This window comes from Tachypleus tridentatus, chromosome 9 (assembly GCF_004210375.1).
Source record: "Tachypleus tridentatus isolate NWPU-2018 chromosome 9, ASM421037v1, whole genome shotgun sequence".
Classification (NCBI taxonomy): domain Eukaryota; kingdom Metazoa; phylum Arthropoda; class Merostomata; order Xiphosura; family Limulidae; genus Tachypleus; species Tachypleus tridentatus.
This window is the reverse complement of record NC_134833.1, coordinates 69349977-69375394: the sequence shown is the minus strand read 5'-3', so window position 1 is coordinate 69375394 and position 25418 is coordinate 69349977. Positions and strand designations below refer to the sequence as shown.

The following is a 25418-nucleotide window of genomic DNA, read 5'->3' as shown; positions in this document are numbered from 1 at the left end:
GTAATATGTTAATGATGGTTCTTAATGTAGATGTTATACCTGTAGTTGTTGATGTGTATATCTCACTTGTAATGTAGTAATGAAACCAAGCCATTGAACCACACAGAAATATTACAGTTTATTTTTATTCTTTTCTTTATTTTTGTTATGTAAGCTAGTGAAAGACATTACTTGATATCTTAATTCTGGCAAGGGTAATAACTTTCAAATTTATCAAAATGTTATCTTGTGTGCATAATTGCAATTTGATCTTTATTTATTAATATTTGAATACATCATAATTTGTATTTTTTTACTTCCTTACAGCTATACATGTATCAGCTGTTTCGCAGTCTAGCCTACATCCATTCCTTAGGGATCTGTCATCGAGATATTAAGCCACAAAACCTACTTCTTGATCCAGAATCAGGTGTTCTTAAATTGTGTGATTTTGGAAGGTAAAACACAGTTACAACCCCTCGATTGCTATCATTACTGCAACAAAATTTGAGGCAAACTACAATGTTATTCATAGGGTTAAGTGTAAATATTAGTAGAAAATACGTATGTCTGATTAATAGTATTAGATAAAAGAAGTTCTAATGTGTGATACTAGTACAAAAGCCTGTCGGAAATTATGGGAAACCAAAGTCTACCAGTATGCTTTTGCAACTTTGCTGCTCAGAATTAGACAATAAGAAAAATAAAGGTCATTTTGGCTTTAAGAAACCAAAGCCTATTATAAACAATATCTCCTTCACTTAAAATGTTTTGCTTGTTTTTGAATTTCATGCAAAGCTACATGAGGACTGTTTGTACTAGCCATCCCTGATTTAGCAGTGTAAGACTGAAGGGAAAGCAGCTAGTTGTCACCATCTGCTGCCAACTCTTTGGCTATTCTTTTACCAACATATAGTGCAATTGACCATCACATCATAATGCCCCATAGCTGATAGAGTGAGCATGTTTGGTATGAGGAGGTTTTGATCCCACAACTTTCAGATTACAAGCTGAATGCCCTAACTACCTGGCCATGCCGAGTTACCTAAAGTGTGCCTTTCCAACATTCATTGGTCACAGTTATTTTCTTATCACACCAATTGTATTTTGCAATAGTTCTCGTAAAACCAAATCTTTGTAAATACTTGATCATCAACACACAACACCATGCCTGATCTGGTCTCTTAAAGGTTTTTATGTAGCAGAAAAGGTTCTGAAACTTAAGAGCTATTTACACCTACATTAGCTATTTAATTATACTACAATAGGAATGAGCAATCAAAAGAGGAAATATTACAGGACAAAACATGGAATTGACTTATGGAACTTGTTAAATTCAAAGAAATCGAGCATGGCTGACAAATGTTTGGCTTTTATATATAAATATTGATACTTAAGTATAGATATTATCATTTCTATTATTCATTGAGCTGAAATAAAGAAACCACAAGTTTCTTTTTTTTTTCAGAATACTTTTTTTCTGATATGATACATTACCTTTTATAACATATATATCTGTTTTCATATAGTGCTGCTCTCAGTATCGTTGTTTTCACGTCTCAAGCCTCAGAGACCCACTATTGTTTTCAGTTTTTTTAGTTTTCTGTGCAAACTTACCTCAGTTGTTGTTCTTTTTCATTTGTATAACTTTCAATATTTCATGCCTGCCACCATCAAGGCAGGTTATCTTAATTGCAGCATACGGTCATACATTCCAAACCCTCTCTGATGTTTGCAGTGACAAGGACCATGATGCCTACGAGTGTGAAACAGACCCTCATTGCATCAATTGCAATGGCTCTCACCCATCCTACTTTTGTTCCTGCCCTAAATGGTTGGAAGAAAAAGAGATGCAGCATTTGAAAAATGATTTGTAACATTACTTATCTTGAGACTCGAAAATTGCTGTCCACCACCTCATCTTGGATGTATGCTGCTGCACTTCATTTCACAACTACAGTGGAAGTGCAGACAGAACTCTGTGCCTCCTAAAGAATTATTCTCCAAACAAATGAAAAGTCTTTTGGCCTCCATGGTTAAAAAAAGTTGATGAATCAACTTCAACATCCACCTCTGTCCCCAACATACATTCCAGCAAACCCCAAGATCCATATCCTTTGGTTCCAGGTACATGCATTTCCCTAGATACATCTTTTTCTCCCTCTCCAAGATGCAAAACAATCATTCGTTCTCATCCTCAGTCTCTGGAATTTCCTTTTGACAGCAAAGACCTGCCCAGTCAAATCAGGGCAGTATCCATGGAGGTCGATAGACCTCCCTCAGATAAGGACAGTAAGGGAAAAAAATGTGGTCGTAAACAGAAGGGTTCTCCACCCAATTCACCAACACGTAAATAAAAATGGCCACCCCTGATACAATAGAACTGTCATGGTTTACATTCTAATCTGGATGACATCAAAACACTGTTTGCTTCCCACCATTCTGTTTGTCTTTTTTTACAGGAAACAGTTCTGAAATATGTTGATACAGTCACCTCTCGGCAGTTTACTTTATACAGAAATGACAGGATGAGTGCATGGAGGGGTGGCACTGTTGGTTGATCAGCATGTGCCCACCCTGTTTTTGTCACTCAACACACCCTTGGAGGTCGTAGCCATCTGTGTTTCCTTGGGTCATACCATCACTGTGTGTTCTCTCTACCTGTCACATGGAGAGACATATGATCAATCGGACATTGATGCTCTCATTGAACAGTTGCCATCTCCCTTTTTCATCCTGGGGGACTTTAATGGACATCATCCCCACTGTGGAAGTGCTGTTATTGATAGGGAGGGGTCGCTCCATAGAGTGTATGATCTCTGATCACAATCTTTTTCTTTTCAATACTGGTTCTTCTACCTATTTCCATGCACCTAGTCAGTCCTTTACTGCTATTGATCTCTCAGGTTGCTCCCCTTCATTATTCTCCCATTTTTCATAGAGGGTTGACAATAATCCATTTTCCTATGATTTTCAGAGATACTGGTCGTGGTCAATGCCACCTGCCACTTTGACCATCTTGCTTCCATAAGGATTGGAAAGAGGAAGTTGTTCTAACTAGACTACACATTGGACAAAGTTTTTTAACTCATCGTTTTTTTTTATCTGGAACTAATGTACCAGTGTGTAGTCTGTGTAACACTCAGATTACAATAAGCCACATTCTACTTTCTTGTCATCATTACAACTCTCAACTACAGCACCATTTTAAGCATGTTCTGTCCCAAGGTTTGTCCATAACGCTAGACAGTATTATTGGTGATGGTGACACTGTCCACCTTGGTAATGTTTTTAGTTTTTTAAAGGCCATTAATCTTTTTAATGCCATTTAATTTTTTTAATTTATACATTACACCTTTTTAATGTGGTTCCCTTTTAAAAATCACAGTTCATCTAGTTCAATTTGAAATTAGAAACTGACCGTAACATTAAATAACTGGAAACCAGGACTGGAAAAGTCAACTTCAGGTGACTAACACTGCTGTTTGAATTACCTGTTATCAAACCTGGCAAGTTATTATTATGATGTTATTGCACATCTTTTAAAACATTTTTATTACTTTCCTTTTTGAAAATGGCCAAAACGTCAAATAACTCGGAACCAGAACTGAAAAGGCCAACTTCAGATGACTGACGGTGGATTTTGTGCTTACCTGTTAGTCTTCCTGACAAGTTATAATTATTACAGTTACGCTACAGAACATTCTTTTCTTGATGTTTTAGAGTAGATGTAAACATTGGTTTTATGCCATTTATGTTTTTTTGTTTTTAAACTTTGTTTTTTTTTACCTTAAATTCCTTTTATTAATTTTACCAAATTTACTTTTAGCTTTTTACCGAATGTTTGGCGCTGATAGCCTAGCTGCTTTGTGCCATAAAACACTAAATCAACAAACCAGTTAAATATCAACTTATCTTTGGGAACTGTGGATGGCTTCATTTTTCAGTCATTTGTTTTGTCATTGGCTGCTTATTTGCCTGAACCTGAAATCTTGCAATCCTCTGTTCAATGTTCAACACCCTCTTGTCCTTCCATTAGGCATTCCACTATTCCTTGTTATTATCAGCACAGGCTCACAGGTACCAATGACAGTCCTTTGTATTCTGGTTCGATGGAGGATAATTTGACTTTGTCTACATGTTGTAGGTATTCATTACCACTCGTGTTCTCTAGGTCTTGTAAGTAGGACTTTGAGATTCTATTACCAGTCAACATCTGCCAGAGGTAGTTATGTCTTCTGTCACAGTGAGCTATCAAGCCTGTCAGCCATTCTTCTCCAAGTTGTATATGGTGCCCAAGACAATTAAGGACTGGTGTCATATGACCTTCCCTATTTTACAATGGAATTTTTTTTGCACTGTTTCTTATCAATGTGGATGCTATCTTCAGTTTATCCATCACGTGATTATGTACCATTTCTTATCAGTGTCGATGCTATCTTTAGTTTATCCATCATGTGGTTATGTACCATTTTGCCTTTTGATCTTATTCCAGCTCTGTATGTCTTCTGTAGAAGTAATAAATTATTTTGCCCAACTTATATATGCTCAGGGGTTGTATGTACAAATGGCTTCTCTTAACTCATTCTGAAATGAAAGCTTTACATTAAACACATCTTCTTTCAGAAGTTGCTCACATGGGTTGAAATAACAAGTTAGAGAAATCTTTCTTATCCCCTACCCAAAATCTTGTCCACCTGGGGGTCTTTCGAACTCCTACCTTCACTGAGCCCTACATTTACCTTTACAACCTTAATTGATGGAGCTTTTGCTTCTCCACACTTTTCAGATGTGGGCTTCTATAGAAGCTCTTATCCCTTTGGATCAGGCACATATGCAGTCTCTTCAGTGAGCTCTGCATGACCAGTGGAATCTTGTTTTGGATCCTTGGTTTCTTCTGTTTCCTTCATGCTTTCCATCATTGATGATCTGCATTGGTGGTTGAAAAAGGCTCACACAAAATTAAGTGTATTGCTCCCCCCACACCCTCCAGATTTGCATTTTTTCACTATTGCTACTCTACATGGTTGGGGAATGTGACTCAATCAGCAGGAGGTTTTTGGACTACAATCTAAGAACTAAACGGCCTTATCATGTCAACACCTTAACAATTCTGGTAGTATGATTGGCTTTAAATTACTTTCTTTGTCTGGTTAGGGATCAATTTGTCATGATATCTTTCAACAGTTATATCAGCCATCAAGATGGAATCTGTTCTTTTTCCCTTTGCAGTCAAACTTTGGATCTACATTCTGGGGCTCACGTGCTTTGGGATACATCCCTTGATGTGTCTTTTTTTGGGGGGGTGCTTTTCACCTAGTGATGATTGTCTTTACCTACAGGAAAAATTTATATGATGGAATGGTCCATTTGTTCTCATATTTTCAAGTAGCTATGCTCACAGTGGAGTGTGCCTGATCTGGATGCATTTGCCAACTTTGTCAGTGCCAAGTTAACTCTTTTTTTTTGGCTCCAGTTCCCTAATTGTGGTTGTGTTCAGCCAGGATTGGGCAGACCAATTCCTTTATTCTTCTGTACATCTTCTAAGGGTGGTTTTGATCATCTATACTGCTGTATGTTAAATTTGTGTGATTTCTCTTTACTGGGTAGCACAACACCAACATTGGTTTCCTCAACTTCTTCAACTCTGTACTGCCTTTCCATTTCCATTCCCTCTCATGTATCCCTTATATGTCAGCATTGGTCACTGGTATTTTATCCTACCCTTTCTATCTCCAACTTCATGTTTGGCATTTAGCAGGTCTTTGGTGAAGCATTCTATATTGTCTTAGCAAGTTACTTCCTTTTTGGCTCATTCCATTTGCCTTCCTTATTGATGCTTTATCAACATAAATGGAACATCTTCTGCCATTAGTCATTGTGCCAAGATTTTTCTCCTTCTCAACCCACTGTTTCTCTTATTACTGATTTTTTTGATTGGCTATCTGATCACAGGTTTTCAGTTTCATCTATAGCTGAATATTGAACAGCCTTATCACCCCCTTTCTGTTTTTCCCAATACCATCTTATATTTATCTACCTGTTCTCTCCATATTGTTACACTCCTTCCTGATTCACAGAACTTCTAGTCAAGTTGACCTTCTGAATTAGAATTTCATATAGTTTTTCACTCCCTTACACTACCTCTCTTGACACCTTTGTCCTTCAGTTCTTTGTTTCCCTTGTCCCTTAAGATTTGCTTCCTACTTTTATTAGATTATGGACACAGTCAGTCTGATATATTTACCATTGATATCTCCTACACTTTGCCCTATTCTACATGTGTTCTTATTTATCTGGATCAGTTTTCCTTTTCAAGAATTCAGCAACTTGTGAAGATAATTTTTCCTTTTCTCTGATTTTGCTATCTTCAATTTTCCATCTTTATTCATGGTCTGATCCTGGTAGGCTTTTATGCGCCATACATCCTCTTCCTTTTTACATTTCCTGCACAGCTTCCTTCTGTGGTTTTTATTCCTGTCTTTTCATTCCATGGAAACATTCTTCTGTTTGTGACCTTTTTCCTTCAACATTTACCCATTGGGGTTTATTTTTGCTTTGACTGGCTTATTCCTCCTTATCGTTGTATTTTCGAAAAGTGTTCCAGGTGTTGTCACATCAGATCAGGCACCTTACCTTTAGTCTGACATCTCATTCCATTGTAGAGTTGAGAAAATTCTTCAAGCAAGCATGTGGACTACTACTCATATTTTGATCTCTCACTATTTGCATTGGGTGGTTGCTTCTTTCTCATTGAAATTCTGTCTTCCACCTGTCACCATCCTTCAAAATTCAATGAGACTGTGACTGGGTAAGTTGTCTTTTTGTACATTCCTTTTTCTTTCTTTTTTTACTGTTAGGATCCCACACTTTGACAAATGTTGCCTGTTTGGGTATACTTAATGCATCACAAGTTTGCACTGTACAACCAAAATGCTGTAATGAAATACTGTATTCTCACGGCTAATAATCCAAACTGTTGAGATGGGGTGTTCTGCAAGATCATTTGTAGTTTTTTCCCTTACGATGTAGTTGCTTCATAAATATGCCTGTATTGGACAGTACCAACTATGTACTTACATCAATATAGCAGAAGGGGTTAGCTGCCCATCCTTCAGGTGAAATCTGCTTTTCAAAATAAGATTTTCATGATGATTTGCACTATCTCCAGGCTTCACACTGCATTTTATCCTCCCTCATTCTTCAAGTGCAACATGGGAGTTCTTACCACTTTCCAGTTACAAGCTGCTGGGATGGTAGACAATGGTTAAACACAAATAATTTAATACACAACTATATTCAATAAGAGTAGGGTGTGATCTACTACTGGTGTAGATGATGCTGGTTCTCCACCATCTGTGCAATCAGCTCTGAGGGTTAATGTTACACCTGGCTTCTGCGACCATCTGGAGGATGAGGTTACGTATCATTTATATGGATAATTCACTTCTATGTGTTTGTAACAGAAGTTAGTAATGTGCTCACTCCAATACTTTCAACACCTCTGATTGGATCTCTCATCATGGATATGGTATCCTGGTGTCTAGTTTTGAATTCTGAACAGGCCCAGTCAGCGCAAGTCCTCATACGTATGTTGCCTGTTATTACCGTCATTTAGATGTCAGATATGGTTAATTGTGATTGTGCACATGTGCCAGTTTCACAGATTGGTTTGCATAATAAATATTTCCATTCTGTTGGACTTGAGGGGATGACAGTGTGGACCCTCCTCTTACCACAGACTGGAGGTTATGTTTCCAATATTGCCTAGATTTAGACAGGAGTTGATCCACCTCATATGGCCCACCATGCCCTAGCCACTCTACACCTTTGCAGTACATCATTTTTTGATTTTTTTCCACATTTCATCCATTGATAATTTATCCACAGCCTCTCTTCATAGGAATTGAGAGTATATTCTTATGTGGTTCAGATTCCAATCCAACCATATTCTCTCATTCTTGGTTGTGCTTCTCTTATTTTCTGCTCCTCAGTGTGGATTCTGTACGTGGTGAGGGGACCTCTCAAAGAAAGTTCTGTTCTTTCAGGTCACCTTTTCTGTTTGCCATGGGTGACAACCGATGAAGAGGAGGAGCGGATCCTGGTGATTGAGGGGTCCAACCTTAACTCACCACTTTGGCCTCGAATTCCTGTAGACAGGCAGCCTTGGGGTGGCCCCCTAGGTTCAATCAGCTGGTCCACATGAGTGTTTAGGTGTAGTGCTCACAAAACCCTGGTGTTGCTGTAGTGTCCTTTTTTGGCACTGTTGTGCATCCCCTCATAGGGCTCCATGGTGGGAGGGATCAGTGGCCACCAAAATATTCTTTCTTTATTATGTACCTTCCAAATAAAAATGTAAGTAAAATAGTGAGAAACAGTCCATAGATAACCAACCATGTCTTGAAGATTCTGAGCTGCAGTCTCCAACATATGTAAAACCTGTACCTCATTTTCTTATACTACATTCTCTTTCAGACAAACCTTTAGGGCAAATGCCTCCCTTTTTTATTCAGAAGGGACTAGAGGAACTTGCTGTCTCTCCTGAGTTCAGTCAAAAAGCTTCTCTCTGGTGACATATTGATGGAAACATCTATTCCTAAACACTGAACTCCTCTTGCATTCAAAGGTGGTTGGGAATATACCCATTGAGATTACTCCCCATGCTACTTTGAATTCATTATGAGGAGTTATTGTTGAGAGGGATTAGTTCTCCCACTTTTCATGGAGGGTTGACAGTAACCCATGAGGCAGTGATCATTTTGAGAGAGACATGCTCTGGTGGAACCTTAATCAAGCTAACTGGCCCTCTTTCACTGTTCTCTTGGAACTTAATCTGCCTTCATATGTGAGCCATTGATAAACGACTGTATTATACAGGCAGCTACTCAGTGTATTCCTAAGACCTTGACACGTTTTCCACGATGAGCCTTAGATACCTTTTATAGGTATCTCACAATCTCGAACCGCATTGCTCTCCAGAAGGCCCTTGCACATGCTTGGCAGGTAAGACATCAAAGCCAGAAGGAATCTTCGATTGAATTCTCAACCAACATATCTTCTACCACCAGTTCCAAAGTCATATGGGACATGATTCAAAAGGTCAGTGGGCAATATAATTCTGTCCACCTCTTAATCTTGCTCTCTGATGGCCAGGAAGTAACTTATATCTGGAGCATTGCCAAATCCCCAAATGTGACCTTTCATTAAGTCATCTGAGAAAAGCAGATGCTCCTGATTGTAAATACTGTCTGTTATTTGCTGAACATCTTTCAAATCATTCTTCTATTCTTATTTATATGGATGGTTCGAAATCAGGTGACTCTGTGAGCTCTGCCATGATTTGTTGTGGTTCAGTAGTTGTGCATAGAATTCCCTCTACAGTTCTGTCTTCACTGCTGAACTGTATACCATTTCTCTTGCCCTGGATCACATAGAAGCTTAGTTCTCTACTGGTCCTAGAATCACTTCACATTAGTTCTAACCATGTTCTCACTGATATTCAAAACCACCTGGCCCACTTCTTTTTAACATCTTCTGTCCAGTTTTTCTGGATACCAGACCATATTGGTATTTGCAGGAATGGGCTCAGACGCTGCAGCTAAATCTGTCTGCTCTGGCACTATCACTGCATTGCCTGTTTCACAGATAGACTGTGGTCCTGTATTCAAGGCTTGACTCCATACTAGTTGGCAGTCGACTTGGAGTGAGCAACATGAAAACAAGCTTTGGTCGTCTTGCTTCCATAAGGATCAGAAAGAGGAAGTTGTCCTAACTAGACTATACATTGGTCACAGTTTTTTAACTCATCAATTTTTTTTAATCTGGGACTGATGCACCAGTGTGTTTCTGTGTGACACTCAAGTCACAATAAGCCATATTTTAAACATGTTTTGTACCAAGGCTTATCCATAATGTTAGACAGTGTCATTGGTGATGGTGACACTGTTCATCTTACAAATGTTTTTAGTTTTTTAAAGACCATTAATCATTTAAATGCTATTTAAGTTTTTAGTTTATAAATTAGACATTTTTTTTAATGTGATTCCCTTTTAAGAAATAAAGTACAACTAGTTTGATTTAAAATTAGAAAATGGCCATAACGTCAGATAACTTGAAACCAGGACTGGAAAAGCCACCTTCAGGTGTCTGACGCTGATGTTTCAACTGCCCGTTAGTCATCCTGGTGAGTTATAATTAAAATTTTGCTACAAGTCTTTTAAAACTTTTATTACTTTACTTTCTGAAAATGGCCATAACATCAAATAACTTGTAACCAGGACTGGAAAGGCCAACTTCAGGTGTCTAACACTGATGTTTTAACTATGTGTTAGTCATTCTGATGAGTTTTCATAATTAAAATTTTGCTACAGAAAGGCTTTTAATACTTGTATTGCTTTATTTCTGAAAATGGCCATGATGTTAAATAATTCGAAACCAGGACTGGAAAGTCCAACTTCAGGTGACTAACGGTGATGTTTGAACTTACCCATTACTCATCCTGGTGAGTTATAATAATTAAAAGTATTCTACTGAAAGTCTTTTCCAACTTGTATTGTTATAGTTTCTCTGTTACTGCTGTAAACTAGATATAAAAATTTGATTTTATGCTATTTATGTTTTTAATTCAAAAATTAAACATTGTTTTGTTTTACCTTAATTCCTTTTTATGAATTTTAATAATTTTACTTTAATTTTATTGGATGTTTGGGACAGATAGCCTAGTTGCTTTGTGCCATAAAATACCAAACCACTCAGTCAGTCCACAGAAAATTCTTTATTAAGTGAATCACCACTAGTATACAGTATTTCTTGGATGTTCCACTTGTTCAATTTGAGATGTTAGATATATATGTGAGGAAAGGTAATGTATTGTATCAGAAGTTATTTTTCTATACTGAAAATATATTTCCAATGGGTGAATACCTCCACTCACACTTCCCCACTTAAAACTGATACTTTCTTTTCTACTTAAACTCAAAATGATAGTTTCGTAGAATTAAATAGAGGGAGTCAAAAATTGTGTCACTTTTTTCAGTGAGGGTGCTGTTTTACAAGATTTGCATACAATTTGCAGTAAAAACACGATAATTGTGGGGTGTTGTCAGAACATATAGAGTGAGCACTGAATGAGAATATGTGAGAGGAGATAAATCTCTATCAAAAAATATATCTCACTACAGGAAAATTATAACTTCTAAAAATCTAGTTGAATAGTCCCATGGATTTTATTTTTCTGTGTAGAACACTGCTCTTTTTTCTGTTTAGGATACATATCTTGTTAAGAGCCCTTTAGATTTGTTTTGTTATGTGTGCAGAAAACTGAACTTTTTATATAAGTTTGTTTAGAAGTTTAATCAAATAGTCCTATGAATTTGTTTTCTGTTAGCCTAACAATGGTTGCTTTTATTTACTCTTTACTTTAGAAATCTAGTCAAAACAACCCTATGATTATTTCCCCTGTGTACAACACTGATCATTCTTTAGTTGTTGTATTCTGTTGAAATTTATTCTGTCTTTCTATTAACACTTATATATATGAAAAGAGATTAATGTAAGTACAATACTAACATAACTATAGTTGTTTGGCTTCTATTTTTTAAAATACTGGAATGTTCTGTATGTAATCCTTTAAAAATCTCAGTTTGCAAAGTTACATTAACTTATTTATTAAGGTAACTTTATTGTATCAACAGAGTCTGGAGTCAGTGAATGTAGTTACATTAACTTCTGTGTTAAGGTAACTGTATTGATAAAGTCTGAAATCAGTGAGTGCAGTTACATTAACTTTGGTATTAAGGTTATTTCTACAGTAAATGTTTACATTGTTACCATACATTTTCATGAGAATAATAATATATAGAAATGAAATGTATTATGAATCATGGTACAACTAGTACAAGAAGCCAAATCTGTTTTAATTCATGCCATTACATAAGAACCAGCACAAGAAGTCAGGTGTTAAAGCAGTACTAGTGCAGGTAGACAAGTCTGATTTGGAACCATGTGTTATAGGAGTGAAAGTTAGATGAAGGAAAATGTGGTTAGGATTTTGCTAAAAGCAATTCTAGTACAGGAAGCCAAGTCTGTTTTGAATTACTGTGTTAACAGTTTGACACCCAAGTTGGTTTTGAATCATGGGTTCCCTTAAATTAAGGTAGTGTTTTTTTCATCCCATAAGAAAATTTGTTTGTGAATTTAACATTCAGTACCATTTATGTTAGGATGAATTGATTCTATAAGTAAAAGTGGTATATGTGTATGTAAGCTGTAATTCAAGTTTTCTTCAATTTCTTCAAGATCTGTATGAATAAGAAAATTTAAATTTCTTCTGTTTTTACAAAGTTCTTTATTGAACCAGGTTGGTAAAGCCATAAGCTACTTTTCACTATTGAAATGTACACATACACTGCTTGGATAGTATTAATTTCTGTACTGTCTACATTTGGGTAAAAAAATTCTCTATGTACACATGTATAGAACATAGTTTTGTCGTAGTATGAACTTACTATTTACATTAAGAACAAACCCTCTAAGTAAAAATGGTGTATATGATATGTACACATGTAAACAGTTGGCTCTTGGATAGTACATTATTTACTCATTTGGATACATTTTCATTATTTCAGTGCTAAGCACCTGATTAGAGGTGAACCAAATGTGTCGTATATCTGCTCACGTTATTACAGAGCACCAGAACTGATATTTGGTGCCACTGACTACACAACTATGATTGGTAAGAACTTTTTAATTTTTCACATACAATATTAAGATTTGTTTAGGCTCCATAAACCATAGGGCAGCTTGTGTACTAGAAAAGTGACATTTTTTTATGTTTTAAGTGTATGAATAATTAATGTACAGTACTGTTTGTGCAAAAGTGTTAGTACAAGACAATATTTTGTTATTCTTTCCATTTTATGAGGCTAATTCTTCCATACCATTACATGAGGTAAGTGTTAACAATATGGTAGCATTTCACTGATTGAATGAATCAGATTGAGAATACTCACCATTCTTTAGAATTCCCATATACTTGTACCAAAGGTATGTCATAAGGGTTCTGCTTGAATGAATGTATTGATTAAATTTATGTCTGAAATAACTGTCATGGTTCCCATACAGCATTTTAACTATATTGAATGAAGCTAGTAAGTAGCTACCATATGGTACCAGTATATACTTGAAGAAATCATTTTAATAGCTCTCCACAAATGCATTATGATAAGAGTTTAACACTGTGTGTTAAGTTTTCATATCATAGCCCCAAAAAATGTAGATTTTGTCAGTAGAGCAGAGTGTTCACATAAATGCTTTATGTGATGCTGGTTGGACTCTAACCAATCGCTGCAGACTTGAAATGTTTCCCATATACTGTCAAGTACACCCTAGTTTGTGAGACTGTGACAGGTAAATTTGAAAACAGGAAAAGAAGAAGCAGAAAACTGAAGCACAATGATATTGATGTTAAATATTCTTTGTTTATACAGCCTTCAGGACAGAAGGAAGACTGCCACTGGTCTCAAATATGAAATAACCACATACCAAATGACAGAAGAGTGTCCAGATGTATAGTATCAAGAAGACTCAAATAAGAATGGAATATTTGATTGTGTAGAGATTGAAAAACCTTTACTTCAATCTCCAAATATTGTCAAGAGACTGAAGTTTGCTAAAAGGTACAAAAACTGGACTATCAGTTTTGGAAAAGAATGTTATGGACTAGTGAGTCCAAGTTTGAAATATTTGATTCAGACCATAAGCCATATATCTGGCAGAAGAAATGTGAAAATTACTTACCTTAATGCATAGCACCTACCATGAAGCATTAAAGAGACAGTGTGATGGTTTGCAGGGTTTCTGGTAAGATGAGAGGAGATACTTGCAAAACATGGAATAATGGCCAGATGCCAGTACCATCAGATACTGATCTGTCATGGTATACCTTGTGGTTTGTATATTACTGGGAAAGGATTCTACTACCAAGAAGATAAATCTCAAACTTTTATCCAACCTATGCATAAATTACTTAGCTAAGAAAGAAGCTCCTGGAGTCATTCAACCCATCAAGTTGTCTCCACAGAGTTTCAATCTCAACCCAGTTGAGCAGATCTAGGATTTTATGGATAAAAAATTTGACAAATTATAAGTCACTTCCAAAGAAACTTTGTGGGAGTATATTAGATACATTATGAGTAAAATCCCAAAGAATACTTTGACTATATTGTTACAGTGCCTAAAAACTCTCCAGTTATTAAAGCATAAGGGAAATGTACATAATATTAACTGTTTATTGTACTCAAGCATTTCCACTAAATTTCTGTTATACGAAATGTGAAAATTAATAAAATTTTGAGGTTTAACCAGTGATTTACCTTCCATTGTTCTTTAAAAGTAGCCTGAAATCTAACTTTTGATTTTGTCCTAACACTTTTACACAGTACTTTAAAAAACATTTATAATGTTTTAGTGTTGAAATACATAATACATTTCATTTAAGTTATCTGGAACATGTTTATTTTAGTCTATAATTTTTTTCCAGATGTTTGGTCAGCAGGCTGTGTGCTTGCTGAATTGCTTCTTGGTCAGCCTATATTTCCCGGTGACAGTGGGGTGGACCAGTTGGTAGAGATCATCAAGGTTCTTGGCACTCCCAGTAAGGAGCAGATACGGGAAATGAACCATAACTACACAGAGTTTAAGTTCCCCCAGATTAAAGCCCATCCCTGGCAAAAGGTAAATTCAATTTCTGGATGAGACTGTTTTAGCAAAAACATGTTTATTCACTTTAGTTTCCTGAAATTAAAATCTTAACCATTTCTCTGAGCTGCATGAAATTAACTTGAACTTATGTCATTTGCAGTCTTTGAAACTCATGCAGCATATAAACACACATGGTTAATTGGTATAGTATCTAAAAGTTTACCCCAACCTGGATCCTCAAGTGTTGTGAAGCATACAAACATGCATGCACACACACAAAAGCAACTAATCTGACCAGTGCCTAACAGTTGATCTCCAACCTGTAGTCCACAAATCTTGTGAAACGCATACAATCAACCAGTCTGTCTCATATCTGACAGTTTGCCCCCAACCTGTAGTCTGCATGTATCATGCAACACTCACAATCAGCCAGTCTAATTTAAAACAGTTCTGTACCATCCTGTAACTTAAAGGTACCATGCAATGCACACAGTCAACCAGTCTAATGTCTGAACAGTTCTGTTCCATCCTGTAGTTTCAAATACATGCAGCATACACAATCAACCAGTCTAATGTCTGAATATTTGTTCTATCCTGTAGTTCACAGGTATCATGCAACACACAAAATCAACCAGTCTAATGTCTAACAGTTCTATTCCATCCTGTAGTTTACAGGTATTATACAACACACATTACACTGTGTAATATAAATTTTATTCCTGGATAGTATGTGTTAGTTCTTAATTGCTTATGTTGTAAAAGTACAGAAAATGGCCATTATTCCCTTCAAACTTTGCTTTTGTGACCTGGATATGAAATTTAGAAATTAACCTATTTTCTATGTAAAAATGGGCAAATTTGCACATTTTCATTTGCATAAGGTTTGAATAAAACAACATATGATTCAAGATTTACATGTATTTATACCAAAGTTATACAGAAATGTTTAAAAGTGAGTAGTTTTTCGAGATTTGTGACTGTAATGTAAATCACTTTGACAAATCAGCTCCCAAATATAGTCTCCCATCATGTTTTTGTTATACACTCCCAGATCACAAAAGCAAAGTTTGAAGAGAAAAATAGGTCTTTCCCATTTACTTTAGGCATAAGCAATTGGGAAATAACACTTTCTGCCCAGGAACAAGAAAAAGTAGAAATTTTGTTGCATAGTGTTATCAACCAGTCTATCTAATGTGTAGCAGTTTTTTCCATTCTGTAGTTTACAGATACCATGCAACACACACTGTTATCTGACATCTAATGGTTCTGTTCCATCCTGTAGTCCACATGTATTGCACAACATATACACTCAGTTACCCAATCTTTCTAATGTTGAATAGTTCAGCTGTCAGAACTATTTATATAAAGACAATGATGTTCCACTGTCAGGACTACTTGTAAAGGGACAATGGTATTCAACTGTCAGAAGTACTTGTATAAGGACAATGGTTTATTAAAGTTGGATAAAAATGTAAAAATTAATAGTAAGGATTTCTTTAAATACATTAAGGGTAAACAAAATTTAAAGGATTATAAAAGAAGGCTTCTATCTGATTATTATGAGATAGCTAGGTTATTGAATTCTACCTTTTCTTTAGATTTTGCTCGCAAAGATGTAAGTAGTATTCCACATCATCTTGAACAGTTGTAAACAAAGTCAGACAATATGATTGGGTTAATTCTGAGCTTATTAGAGAAAATTGGGAAACTTAGAAAGCTGTGATTCACGTGGGACAGACAATCTTTCCTCTCTCCGTTTGAAGTACATTAAGAACTAGATATGTGAGCTGTAAGTCTTTGAACAGTGAGCAGGTGTCAAAGGATTGAAAGTTAGCTGATGTGATTCCTCTTTTCAAAAGAGGTGATAAAAATTATTCTCATAATTATAGGCCTATTGGTCTTACATCATTTGTGGAGAAAGTTTTGGAAAATCTGATAGATACTTTGCAAAATAATTTAACTTAATCTTGCCCTTCAAATCTTTTTACATTCTTTGAAAGTATTACTACTTATGTAGATGAGGGTAAGCGTGTAGATTTGATGTATCTGTATTTTCAGAAAGTCTCTGACAAAGAGATGCATAAAAGGCTTGTAGGAAAAAAGATCTCATTTAGATGTGGAGGTTAAGTTAACAAATTGAATAAATTAATGGCTGGGTGGAAGAAAGTAGAGGGTTGTTAAAAATGTGGGTTATACTGATAACGATGTAGAACTAAGATGTTAAAGTGTTGGACATGGGTTACCATGACAACAGTTACTAACTAAGACATTAAAGTGATGGGCATGGGTTACATTGACAACAATTACTTACTAAGTAAGACATTAAAGTGATGGACATAGGTTATATTGACAATAATTACTAACTAAGACATTAAAATTATAGAAACAGGTTACATTGCCAACAGTTACTAACTACAATGTTTCATGATGGACTTTGGTTATATTGATTTTTTTAATGTGGGCATTAAAAAAGTGATTTTTAATATTTTACTGAATTGGTAAGAGTAGCTTCAGGGAACCAATAAAATATTATTTGTTAAGCTTTATTCTTGTATTATATTAACTTATTATCAACTTATAATAGACTCAACAGACAATTGAGTTATATTCTAATAATGTTTCAAAGGCTTGAGTGACCAGTAAGTATTCCATAACATGCTTAAAAGTTTGCCTGGTAGGTTTTCTTTTACACTCAAATTTGAGAAGGGTTAGAATTACAAACCCGTACATTTTTTCCCCATTTAAGGGACCACCTTTATCTTGAGTGTTGCTGGCAGTGAGGATGCTGCTACTCTACAAAAGGATTTAAATCATTTAGTGAATTTGGCAAACAAATGACAGATGGATTTTAATTATAATAAATGCAAGATAATGCCATGTGGGTTATCATGCTTTACATTGTAAGTATAACTGTAATAGGAATACCTTTAACAGTGTCATGAAAGAAAGGGATCTTGGTGTAATGACTGATCAGTCTCTTAAGCTGTTGCTAGTGGTAGAACAAAGAAAAAATTAGTTTGTATCTACAGAAATATTGAGTACGAGTCTAAAGATGTTATAATATCATTGTATATCTCACTTTTAGGTCACATTTGGAATACTGTGTTTAGTTTTGGACTCCTTAAATAAGAAAAGACAGTGAATTATTAGAAAGGGTTCAGAGGGGGGTTACTAAAATGGTGCCTGAAGATCTCTGAAACTGTTTTCATATGAAAAAAGATTTAGATTGTAAAATGATTGAGGTGTTTAAGATTTTAAAGGGAATTGATAGTGTGTATGCATCATTTTCATACTTAATGGTGAGAACATTAGGACTAGGAGATGCAAGTATACATTTTGGCAAGATATGTGGCATCTTCATCTAAGACAGTTTTATTTTTCTGACAGGTTGGCCTCAGGAATGGATTACTTTCATATGTTATGGATAGAGTAAATTTAAGTGAGTTTAAAGGAAAGCTGGATAACTACATAAATGATAAGGACTAACTTTAAAGTTTTTAGTTTTCTTAATTTATTTATTTGATAGTTTTAATTTCATTTAGATCCTTTGTTGTTTTTAAACATTGTATTGTGTTAGTAATAATGTGCTTGCATTTGTCATGTGAAATGTTTCTCAAAAATATCTCCATCAAATGTTACAAATCTCACATTGTTGCAGAAAAATACCTTTAAGTCCAGATTGGATATTAGCTTTACATTTTGTAAGCTCAATATTTTTGATAAGATGACTCCATTAATTTTCAGGTTTTCCGTGCCCGAACACCTCCTGAAGCCATTGACCTTGTTGCAAAACTACTAGAATACACTCCTTCTACACGTATCACCCCTCTACAAGCATGTGCTCATACCTTTTTTGATGAACTACGTGAACCAGGGACAAAATTACCTAGTGGTCGAGAATTACCATCTCTGTTCAACTTTACAGAGAGTGGTAAGCCTTTAATACCAATAAAATGAAATATGTTGTATACAATTTGTAACATTATGTATGTATGAACTAACAGTTTTTCATTTCTAATTTTGGAGCCAGCAAATTTAAAAATATTTTCATCCTGTGTCACAGTTCACAGTGTTTTATTTGGATGATAATAAAAGTTTTGGATGTTGTGTGTTTCAGTGTTTATTCTATTTTTATAAGTAGGTAGTAAATGACTATATTGATGATTAAAAATGTTCCCAAATAACTCCTTTGTTATGTAGTGTAAGTTAAAAATACAGGTAAAAAATGTTAAGAGATTGTTTCTGGAAAATATTACCAATGTCTGTCATTCACTTAAGCTGTGTGTGCAAGATATGAGCTTATTACAACAATTTTTTTCAGAATTGAGAATCCAGCCATCGCTGAACTCCATTCTTCTTCCCCCCCATACACGAAACAGTATTGGAAATCCTCCAAACCCTGTTTCGACGGGCAACCCAGGAGGAAATTCAGAGAATTCAGGTAACAATGGAAATCCTGACCATGCAGGTTCAGGAACTGGAGAGATTGCCAACACTGATGTCATAGCAGGATCAAGCACTGAGGTTTCTTCGTCTACCCAAGACTTAGCTATAGCGTGACCTTAACCCTCCAAAATGCTGGACTAACTGGCAGCTAAACCTAACAGGTGTATGGAGGGATTAGTGTTATGGATAAAAAGAAACAAACAGCTTGAACTTGTAGTTGTAACAAGATAATAAAGGACTTCCCAGTGCAGTACATTGTCCTACACCTTAGACCAGTGCAGTCATTTATGGCTTGTATCTTTTTCCTTGTTCAGAATTCCCTTAAGACTTAGGAAGTAAAGATTTATGTTGCAAGTAAGGGCATGAAATGCCTGTAAATATTGTAAGCCCTTCCACTAGTTTATATCATTGAATTAAGGAACATTGTTTGTTTTTATCCCTTTTAAGACTATGAAGCAAAACATAGAACGTATTATTTCCTTTTAATAACCTGTCAGTTAAAATATTTGCTCCACTACTGGATTTTGAAGTGTACTTATAACTAGAAATGTTGGTTGCACTTCCTTCAAAGTAGGCACAAAGTGGCTCAGAAAGACTTGGATAAAAATATAAAGCTATGTTAGAGTACCTTTAATGTTTTATGTTGGGTGGGGAGAAACATAAAGTCCAGAATCATTCATTTTGTGTCTGTTATAATCCATTGTGGTTGTTATCAAAAAGTCCAAGGGGTGCCAAATGACAATAACATCAACACCATGATAGTTTAGTATTATTTCTACAAACAAAACAATGTTGTTGTTTTTTTCCAAATTAAAGTCAGGGATTGCCTCTATGTCTGTTGTGTGAATGTACATTGTTAGTAATCTGTAGATGGCACTTGTAGTTCTGTTTCCTGAATAATGGAATGGTTGTATTAGTAAGGTTTTAAACCTTTGTGTGTATGTATATATATATATGCATATATATATATATATATCTGTGTGTGTATATATAATTAGTAAAATTAAATAATTACATATGAAGCCAAATAAATAAACAAAATCACGAGGAAGGATTGCATTATAAACAGCAAATCCCAACCTCTGATTAATTATATTATAGCCATAAATTTTTAAGCCATAAATAAAACACATTAAAATTAAGCTAAATATGCTGCATATTTTTAAAAAGATCCTAGGGTACAAGCTACAATGTGGGACTATAAAATGTATTATAGGTTTTAGAGGTGACTGATGAAGTAGGACTCTCACTGTGGTGGGGATGCACCATCTATCAATCTTAACCTCCAATTTGCTAGTTTCACATAAGACATATATTTATTGAAAACTATGCAAATTCAGGTGTTTTTACTTTAACTTGCAGATATATTCATGATTTAATTAGCATAAATAATTCTGAAATATTTATCCAACAGAATTAGAATTTAAAAAACTTTAATTTATCATACAGAAATAGATTATTTAGATTTAGAAATTAAAGTAATTGATAAAAAGGATATGCAGCATATTTTTGACAAAAGAAAATATTTTGATTTTCCAATTTATGATTTACCCTTAGTAATATGCCATACCCATCTATTATAAACATTAAAACTTTCCAGTTGTTCAAATTTGTAATAAATTACAATATTAATAATGTTGATATACTGATACACAAATTAATAGTTAATGGATTTAATAAAAAATTTTAGATGAAATTGTTAAATTATTCTGTAATAAATACAAAAACGTTTTAAATAAATACAAAAAAAGTGAAATAAGAGAAACTTTACTAAAAATCATTCTTAGTTAAAAATAAGGACATTTAAGAAGTTGGCACTACTTTATGCAGATGTACACCTTGAGCCACATATAAAAGCATGACAATCACAGTAAACTATCACTTTACTGATGTCCTGTTAATTAATGCCTCTACCATTTAAGGGGCAGGAATGCTAACTTCAAGAGGTAAGTTTTATTTTACTTGCCCTGAGATGGAAGTACCTTATTTTCCTTATTTTATTTTATTAATTTATTTATTTTTTATCTTTTTATGTTTATTTATTTTCTTATTTTTATTTTAACTTGGGAGAGCAGTTACCTTCCTACAACTGCCTCTAGGCAGTGTAGGGTGATACAGGTGTGGGACATTGTGGGCTTGAGCACCCACATCTTGCTCTTCTAATTTCTAAATTTCTAATCTTATATGAGATAATCAAATTGGAGATTATGACTGACAGACAGTGTATCTCCACTGCAATGTGGGTCCAACTTTTTCAGTCACCTCTAAAACCTAGGATATATTTTATAATTCCACACTGTAGCTTGTACCCCAGAATCTTTTTTTTAAATATGCAGCAGATTTTGTTTAATTTTAATGTGTTTTGTTTATGGCTTAAAAATTTATGGTTATATATATATATATAATTATATATATTAAATTTGTAAGTGATGGCTGTTACAATGTTTGTTTTTCAAGTTGTTATTGTACCATATTAGAAACTTTCCTTGAAGAATGAAAAAAAGATGTATTTAATGTAAAAACCAAAAAAAATCCTCATTTATTAATCCTTTAAAGATACCATGCTTTAAAATTTAACCAAGTACATTTTTAACAAATTTGTTAACAGTATGGCATAAGTTTCTTATAAAAACAGACAAGAACAAAGTACATCTTTACAGCCTATCATACAAAGAATCTTTAATTGTATGTTAGTTCATGCAGTTTTTTCTTTCATTTCTCAATGTAAATTACCAGCCCATTATTCTCTCTTTACATTTACATCAGGCAGTGTGGATTACCTTTCTGTTTTAACATGAAAGGCAGTGTTAGTTACTACTCAGTTTCTAGGTAGAATATAACACTAACTACTGGTGGAGTCTTAGTTCTGACATCCTCTGATATTTAATTATCGTAAATCTACATAAGACATTAACTGTCACTAATATTATGCATGTATAAGGCAGACAATACTGGTTGCTAATGTTATCTCTACTTAACACATGTATTACTGGTTACTAATGATGTGTATACATAACACAAGTATTACTGGTTACTGATATGTCTACATAACACAAGTATTACTGGTTATTAGTGATATGTCTACATAAGACAAGTATTACTGGTTATGAGTGATATGTCTACATAAGACAAGTATTACTGGTTATTAATGATATGTCTACATAACACAAGCGTTACTGGTTACTGATGTTGTGTCCACATGACACAATTATTACTGGTTACTGATGATATGCCTACATGAGACAAGCATTACTGATTACAAATTAATACTTGTCTTATGTAAACATAACATTTGTAATCAGTATTACTTGTTACTGATATGTCTACATAAGACAAGCATTACTGCTTACAAATGTTGTGTTTACATAAGACTGGTTACTGATGTTATCTCTACATAACACAAGTATTACTGGTTACTAATGTTATATCTACATAAGACAAACTAATACAGGTCCTGTTGATATGACTACATTGTACACACAGTACTGATAACTAATGTTATTTTCTATGCCTGGCACACAGTACTGGTGATTACTATGACATTAGTGTTTTATTCTTAGCTCATAATGTGTCTACAACATTCTATATAACCATTGCAATAAACAATTGGTTTTCCATGAGACTTAGCCAATATAATTAAGATATTTTGTAATTGTGTCAAAATATGTATTTACCTGCTAATAAAAAATAAAGTTTTTATAACTGTAATGGTTCACTGTAAAAAATATAAAACAATCTTAAGTTTTCAAAACCTCACCCTGGAACTAGAAACAATGGTGAGTTTTAAAACGTGTTTAAAAATTTTTTTATAGGAATGGAGTATAGTTTCTCAGCTTCCAGTTTCTTCAAATGATGATTTATAATCTGTACAGAATTGAATATTTGCAAAAAAATGGACTTTTGCAGTATTAATCTAAGCTATTTTATAGAGTTTGAACTTACTGTTAATAACACATTTTAATATAGAATAAAACATACTCTATGAAATATTTCTTGTCTATTGTCCAATAAAGATAATTAATTTTAAATTAGTAATACTAACTGTATAACATTGTAACTGCAAGAGCACCTTTGTGGCATCACCAATAAGTTTTATGATACAGATTAAAATGCCAGAAAGAAGTGTGAATGATGTATTGTTACATGTGTGGGAGAACCATGAAGAATGTGAGAAAGTAGTAATTACATAGTTGTATGTCAATAAGAACCTTGGCTAATATATGACTCGTTACATAGGTGGTAATTTGATAGAGAACCTGTGGTTATATTTTTGGTGAATATAAACATGAGTAGTTTTATTACTTTGGGTCAAACATCTGGATTAATGATTAATTTGTACTAACTTTTAACTTTTTAAGTCATCTTTATAACAATTACAAGACATATCTTACAAAAAGATTTAGATAGTAGTTTAAATGTTTAAATAATGGCATTAGGCAGTACAGAAAAGAAAATTTCTCAAAAGGTTTAGTGTAAGTAGCGTAAAAAAAAGTAGATGTGAAATTAAACTAAGAGAGTAACAAGGAATATGTAGACATTTCTTTGTTAATAGTTTTAATGAAGTATAATTTGCAATTCATTTGGTTTTTAATTTTTGTGATTGAACTTGTCTGCCTCCATAATATCAAAATGGAAGGTTTTTGTTACTTGATTTCATTCTTATTGGCCTCTTGCTGAAAATGTTGTATTGTGAGAAGCAGTTTATTAAAGCATCTCTTGTGTTTTTTTATATCCAGGTTTAAAACTTGTATTAAAAGTTTAATCATCATGGACCTTAATGAATTTGGTTGTGAATTATGGGGCTTTATCTACTTCTCGTGCAACATAGTACAGTATTTTGAGTACTAGTTAATTACTCTGATGGACAGCACCAAGACGATAATAGATTGGAATCTAATTATTCAAGATTTTTTTCAACAAAAAATAAATTGAAACTTACCATTCAGGAAGCTTTTAAAAAGTGTTTTGTAGAAATGTAATACTTGGAGAGAGATTGTATTGTACTTATAATTAGTTTGGTGAGAAGAATGTGATATAATTGTTGAATATGGTATTAGCTGTGGATTATAAATTTTAGTGAGCTCATATTTGCACAATGAACTTTCATTCAGTTGCAGATAGTGCCATTAGTGTTTTATTTGTATTATAAATATTTTTTAAAGTATTTCATCTGTTCACCTGTTTGTTTACTTGTTGGGAAATGGTTGGACAAGTGAAGGAGGAACAAGGTAACTGAGAATATAACTTGAAGCCATACTATTTGTATAAGTAGCTCTTTCTGAACAATATTTGAGTAAAGACATTATCAAATTATGTATGTAGCAGTACACAAGTCATGAAACAGGTGAGCTTACTTATTCAAGGATTAAAGTGGTGTGTGGGTTTCTAGCACCTTTGTATGAATTACCAACTTTGACACCAAATTTTACAAAACTTTCCTCTGTAGTACAAAACAAGTCTATTTCTGACCAGTGCTTGAGAATTTAGTGTCTCCTGTAATATTCAACTTTTCATTGTTATTCTGTGTGTGTTTCATAACTTACAGATTCCACAGCAGTTGAATATATCATAAACAAGTAATAATTTCTCAGAATACTGCCTTTTCTTTTAAATAGATTCAGTATAGCTTTTTTAGTCCATTACTCATGAAAGGTTTTAATCAGTGTAATACAGTTTTTAATTTCAATTTACAAGATATTTCTAGATTCCATTTATTAGTAAAAGAAGTATGCTATCTTGATAGACAACAAAAATGAATATGTTTTGTAAGTAACGAACAAGAATTGGACTTTCTTATTTAATACGTAGAATCCTGTATTGAACCGACACTGGTGTCTATTAAATTTATTGTATGTAAAAAAGTGTATTAGTTTTTGTTGAAACAGTTGAATAAACATAAAGTAATTATTCAGTTTGGTCACATTGTGAGATCCCCACACTTGCATAAACACTAAAACTCTCATTTATTTGTACATGCTAAGATTTCATATGATGTTTTTGCTAGGTGAGTCACATAAATATACCTAAGTTTGAACAGTAATAATAGAAATAACATTGTTCATACTTATTTCTTTGAACAGCCTTTAAAAAAAAAGTCTATCCGCACTGTTAATTATAATAATATTAAATATGGTACAGTTCAAAAGTTTGGGTTATCTAAATTTTTTTATGCACTTCATAGGATTTTTGGAATTTATGGGGAAAAATGCTTTGAAAGTAATGCCCTGCTTATTCAGTGGTAAAGTAACTGTGGCCATCAATTATATCATATATCCTTGATTGTAAACAAACTA

General features: G+C 34.0%; 1 protein-coding gene across 2 annotated transcripts in view; it reads left to right on the top strand.

Annotated features, from left to right (window-relative positions):
* The window catches only part of LOC143225433 (glycogen synthase kinase-3 beta-like), a 64320-nt gene extending 39291 nt beyond the window's left edge, over positions 1–25029 (top strand). For both annotated transcript variants that reach the window (XM_076454853.1, XM_076454854.1), the window contains exons 5-9: positions 307–437; positions 12606–12712; positions 14519–14712; positions 18424–18610; positions 19001–25029. In XM_076454853.1, coding sequence (XP_076310968.1) covers positions 307–437; positions 12606–12712; positions 14519–14712; positions 18424–18610; positions 19001–19239 — 858 coding nt within the window. In that variant the 3' untranslated portion in view covers positions 19240–25029. The remainder of the gene's footprint in view (positions 1–306; positions 438–12605; positions 12713–14518; positions 14713–18423; positions 18611–19000) is intronic.
* Positions 25030–25418: the final 389 nt, after the last annotated feature.